At 34.0% G+C, this 6,400-nt stretch overlaps 1 protein-coding gene across 1 annotated transcript; it reads left to right on the forward strand.

The window, feature by feature from the left end:
* Positions 1-3,843: 3,843 nt before the first annotated feature.
* Positions 3,844-6,183, forward strand: LOC128209931 (uncharacterized). The gene is made up of 4 exons (XM_052914198.1): positions 3,844-3,948; positions 4,482-4,576; positions 4,949-5,001; positions 5,995-6,183. The coding sequence occupies exons 1-4, from the start codon at positions 3,928-3,930 to the stop codon at positions 6,099-6,101; spliced, it is 276 nt and encodes a 91-aa protein (XP_052770158.1). The 5' UTR covers positions 3,844-3,927; the 3' UTR covers positions 6,102-6,183.
* Positions 6,184-6,400: the final 217 nt, after the last annotated feature.

Below are 6,400 nucleotides of genomic sequence, written 5' to 3' on the forward strand. Positions count from 1 at the left end.
GTAAGATTTTTTAAGAAAAAAAATAAATTAAGTAATAGTTAGATGACATGAAGTGATTTCTTAATTATTAAGAATGAGCGTAGCGACTTAGACTTAGAATACAACCTCATTGGCTGATACATTGTCAAGGCAAAATCTGACGCAAGGAGTGTGTATCGGATGATTGGCAATAGGTGGACTTTTGAACACGCGCGAAAGATGAAATTCATAATTATTAAGTCTACTACTTAATGGTTATCTTTTTGCAATTTCATTGGCGTAAAATGTAGGTTGTATTCTAAGAAATAAAAAGGTTTAGATCGGCAGCACGATTAAGCCTCGCGTTCCGATGCCACTGACACATCAGTATGTAGCAAGGTGTTTTTTTACCAATTCATGCTAGGTCATATCGTATGAAATAGATATAAGTATTACCTGAATCACAAGGAGATTCACTTGTTCGTTTACAGTGATTTATATCAGTTATAATACTCTGCTGTATAATTAGAAATGATAAACATCAACAAATTAACGTTCATGAAGCCCGGCTGATTTTTTTATCAGTAAAGCAACCTTGAATTGACTGGTGTTGGCGTTAATGTCTCTATTTAGAGGTCTATCCAGAAGGTTGTCGGCGATGGCCGAGTTTTTACGATTGAATGCTGTAGCGCCTTCGGTTATATAACCGCACGGAACAGGACACTATTTTGAATATATATTTTGCTTCACTTATAAGGTTGACGTGGTTCCAGTACTAGGGAAACGCGGAATAAATCTTGACCAATGAAATAGTGTGTCCAAACAATACCCGTCATTATATTCAAATTCTGTATAGAACAAAAACCATACACTTAAAACATATCCACTTACAGTTTTAATAGTTTATCATATTTTTTTTAACAAACCAATTGATGTAATTATGACTAGCGAACTTTTAAAATCTAGTTCAATGATATTTAATGAAATAATTAAAAGCATAATTATTGTATGATGTTTTATTTAGATGCATTATTAATACCTTTCATAATACGTGTACACACTATTATGTTCATTCAATGCTCACAGAACATATATTTTTATGTTGTTCAAACATACTAGTATAAGCCGTGGTTAGCCCTACATTTCATTCCGTAACGTTTACTTGTCCTGTCAGCAAACCTCTCAGTTCTTTTTAACAGAAAAATGTCTCGTAAATGTTTTTGACTTTAATTGGTAAGTTCCGCAAAGTACCACTTTCCAAGTGGGTATAGGCATTTTGTGGAATTGAACGGAACCAAATTGAACATTAATTACTCTTACAGCCATATACTATCTGTTTTTGTATTCAAACGAGTATAAAACAAAAGTAATTTCGATTTATTCCATCACCTACAATTCCAATACTTTATCATGATTATAAAATTAACAGATTTATCTAAGTATGTCAGCGTGTACTTAAATGTCAGTTCTCATGCAATTACAACGATAACAACATTACATGCATAACTTTATTATGTACCTCAGATGCATTTGAAAAACTTAACAAGTATAATTTCCCATTCGTATATGAAAACATATGCTCTGCCCTGCTCAACTACCAGGTGACCCTCTTTGACTTTAGTGTTGCTTATTTAATGCAAAACCATGAATATCTATAACTTTCCCATGTTCATCCATTGCCCAAACATCCAGGGGTGTTTTCTTGGTTTGACTTACTCAAATACTATCAAATGCATTCGGAACTCCCCGGCCATATTTTATCGAAAACAACCTCGGATGTATGCCGGTACATTGGTTGAAGTAATTCGTTAAATTCGCTATCAAATTGTAATGACCATTGCTTTATTGTCTTGCAGTTACAATTCCAATAAAATCAAGTCTAGCGCGCTTCGATTGGGAAATGTGTAGCCACATAGCCAGTAATAAACAATACACATATGAGTGTTTTATAACCAACCCAGAAGTCACAGTGTCTTTCACTATCTACTGCCCCGGCCCGGTGAGTAAATAATTTGTTTTAACGGTACATATTTTTCGGACTTTTATTAAAAGTAAATTCGTAAAAACTGGTGATATTTATAGTCGAATGAAGAAAGGCTTGTTATCAACATCCTAGTTAATTAATAAGTCAAAAAAATATTTCGATTTTTTTACGGCTGTCCGTAGGACGGGACGAATTTTAATTTTTTATCAGCCATTGTTTTCGATCATTAACTTAAACACAACTACGTCCATGATCCCTAATAACTCAAAATAACAGCCAAGTTGGTCCTCAAATTGTACAAAGATGCTGGTAATGGCAGACATGTTAATACTTCGACAACGACTGAGCAAATACAGGTTCCCATAAGTTTAGGAGAAGGTTTGCCTTGGCAAGCGGAACACTTCTACAAGGTTATAGATTCAAGGTCCAGGGCCGTTTTTTTAAACAGTTAAGCATAACAAGCTTTATGTATTAAATAAATGTTACTAGTACCTGTTTGTAATAATCACCAAAAGACAGGAATCGTAACATTACTGATAAATTGCAAGTTTTTTTGGGTTTTTTGCAGGCGAGATTTCGTTCGGGAAAGATACTTTTGGCTTCCGGGTCAAGGCCCGTGCCAATTTCTTCCCTAAATTGCCAATTGCAAACATGTTTTTCCTTCTTTTCAAATTGCCTTCAAAGCAGACCTAAAACACTTCTTAATCACTTATTTATTCGCTTTATACTTCTTTTATTCCTCAACTTCACTAGCTGTTCAGATATTCCTGTCCCCACAATTTATCTCGTGATGATGAGGTATATTGGAATCACCCTGCGGCGGTCCGTCGGTTGGTCGGGCGGTCCGTTACAATTGTCCTTGTCCGGAACATAACTTGAAAACCACCAACTCGAATTTAATGAATAGGGAATCACGTCGAGTTGGGTGTGTAAATACGTCGAGACCGCAGTTACATTTGTAACTAATATCTGCAAGAAAGCATTAAGACAATTTAATGTGCTTAAAGGGATTGCTTAATATGTGCACACATGGTAAACTTAATCAATTATTTTCGTTCATCATGTCAAATTTTAATATTGTCCTCTCACTTGGCAATTCTGTAATGAAACTTATACGAAAAAAATAAAAAGAAATACAAGAGAGATCACTCCGCTTTATTTATGATGACTATTCCTTGGATTGTGACACTGTTCTAAAAGATCACTAAAACTAAGAATTGCGGCTTTGAAGCAAAGCACTAAATACACACAAATAATTCAGAAACAAGGGTGTACGTATTTACATGATATTGCTACTATGTGACTGTGGCTGTGGCTCCCACATTGGTACATTCAAGGGAGAGATCTCAACCCTTCTAACGGAGATCTTCTACGGCAATGGAACCTCCACGAGGGTGGGTGACTCATCTCGCCACGCAAGCCGGAGAGGTCAGTCGTCCATTCTCAACGGGATATCACAGCGCTGTGCTCCTCCCTTTTTGATGCACATGTATACATTGCATGCCTGTGTATATTTATATATATTTTATTCTTCTCTTCATTTTATTTTTCTTATTCTCGTGCACCGTGATATCATGGTCAAATTTGACAGTTTACCACGGAACTATAAATAGTTTATATAGTTCCGTGATTTTACGTAATATTCAGATGCCGATTCGGATTTATCGTTCAGTGTTATTATAGATGGTTGCCTAACAACGTCGAATTGTTAACAATTATAAATGTTTGAGTACTATAATTTCTTGATACATTTTGTTTTTCATAAATGCATCGTAGCTATCAACATTAACAATACTGTAGAGTTAAACATTTTCCCCAATGCTTTCAGAAGGTGCTTCAGAACGTTTCCTTTTTTGGTGTTTTTGACCCTAAATCCGATTTTCCGGGGAATAAACTACATTCACCATTAAATTACACTTTGTGAAAAATGCAAACAAACACTGAACACGTATAATATACAAATAAATACAATTTAAAGCTGGACGATGCCATCAATTATTGCAGAGGTAATATTATAGGCTTTTTTAATAGCTCCGGTTCTTACCTCTCGGATCTTTTGAGAAAATGTACCTGACTGGTCTATTAACGAATGGTGACATCTCTGACACGTATTCGGACACTCGCATTTATTTCGGATATATGAACTACGTATATTTTGATAAACTTCAGTTTACTAGGGTCGGTTCCAGAACTTGCCAGATCACTCCTCTTTTCCTCCACGCTAATATGCTAGTGTTAATAGTTTGAGTATCAGTGACTTATGTATCAATATTCATTTCAGTATCCTTTTCAATTTAACACCAGACATGAAATAAAAAATTGTTTCTGGTTTTAATAAACATAGATTTGCAATATTTAATTTATAAATACTACTTTTACTAATAGATTACATACTAGTTTGAAACTTAATTTATGAAAAGTACCTGGCTTGTACAATAGTGCACTTGTGACCTGGTAAATACTATTATTGTATTTGAATAAAAAAATATAAATATGTCTTCATAAATTGCTTACTAAGTATATTTTCTGTTTTCTTCAGATTGAAGTTGCAGAACAGGAAATTCAGTTGTGTGAGAAGAAATTAGACAGGATAGAGACACGACTGAGGGTCTCGGAACTAACAGATGATGAGATGTGAGACTGGAGTATTCCTTTGATTTTTCAAACCATAATTCATACGTTGAATGTAACGCATGGCATTATTTTGGCTTTATATTAAACAATGTTCATCATACCAGAACAAGTGCAAGCCCCTGCCTCCCCCCATCTTTTTTAAAATACGTCCTACATGTATATATGTCAGCACTCACAATTTTATAAAAAAAAAATATAAGGCTTATTCCTCCACATGGGCAAAGCATATTTGTACAAATATTAAGTATACTTGGGCACACTGTGTACTGTACAGTGCATTATGATTATACTTGGTTTACATAATATAGTTATGCCTCTTAAAAATTTAATCTACAAACATGTGTCTTGAACTTGTTTATTACTTTATTTCAGTAAAATGCTGCAACTAGAAGAAAGAACATTAAAGAAAAAAGTTCAAAGCAAGAGTAGGTATTATAGAATAAAATGAGAATGTCAGAATATTGGAGACCCCTTAATGATGCTTATAATATATCACTGAATTAAGTATTATTCAATGAAACTGTATTTATTTTTGGAGAAATACAGGAAACAGCTTATAAAAGGTATTGTTGCACAAAGAAGTGAAGTGATGAAGTCGTAGTAAAATGATACTACACCTCTACATGTTGATGTACATGTATAGGGTTTAATTATTATTAAAATGATTGCATCATTGCTCTGAGAGATTCATTTTGCAGTGCATTTGGATCACTGTTGACCAATTGCATTGCTTTCATGAGCAAACTGACCAAAAGATAACCTGCAAATAACTTATCCTGTTTTATACAACTGGCCCCTGGTCACTAATACAATCATTAGACTACTCTAAAACATGACTTAGACATTATTTTAAACCCAATTTCTCGAAACTTCTTAAGTCTCTTATACCAGAATTAAGCTAATCTCACTATTTTTGTTGCTCTATAAAATGCGTATTAATTACTTTTTAAGGAGTTTCTAGAAATTATGTAGGAATATTCTAAATAATAATGACAATAATATATTTCTCATTTATCAAAATCCATTTTTAGTTTGTTTTTAGGCTAATTGAAATAAGCGACTTAAGCCTGTTAAGCTTAAGAAGTTTCGAGAAATTGGGGCCAGGCCCCAATTTCTTGAAACTTCTTAAGTCCCTTATAACAGGATTTAGCTAATCTCACTATTTTTGTTGTTCTATAAAATGTGTTATATTTACTTCTTCAAGAATTTTTAGAAATTATGTAGGAATAATATGTATGATTATCAGAATAAACCATTTTTCATTTATCACAATTCATTTTCAGTATGTATTTTGGCTAATTGAAATAAGGGTCTTAAGCCTGTTAAGTTTAAGAAGTTTCGAGAAATTGGGGCCAGGTATTCATTGTATTGCTTTGCTTACAAGCTGCCACTAAAGATTTTATTGTATTGTTTTTTAGGAGACTCATTGAGTACCCTCCGGAAAGAAAATGGCAAGACTACATTTCTGTCTTTTGTGATGCTGGGAATTATTTGTCTTATATATTATGTGTTCTGGACGCCTTAGAGTTAATATAATTTTAACAATATGATATTTATACATGCACATTACACATTATTTCATAGATGAATAAACCATCTGCATTTTACTTGTATTTTGCTCTTTTGCCCCGGAAGGGAATCATTAAGTAATCAAACTGTCTGTCTGTCCGTCCCCATGGTTTCCGATCAATAACTAAAGAAGGCTTTGGCCAAAAATCTCGAACTTGGTAGGCAGGTTGATAATGACCAGCAGAGAAAGGGTATTGATTTGGAGGTCCATGGGTTGTGGTGACCTCGAGCTGAAAATCCATTCTGATCAACAAC

Source organism: Mya arenaria, chromosome 11, assembly GCF_026914265.1.
Source record: "Mya arenaria isolate MELC-2E11 chromosome 11, ASM2691426v1".
In the NCBI taxonomy this organism is placed as follows: domain Eukaryota; kingdom Metazoa; phylum Mollusca; class Bivalvia; order Myida; family Myidae; genus Mya; species Mya arenaria.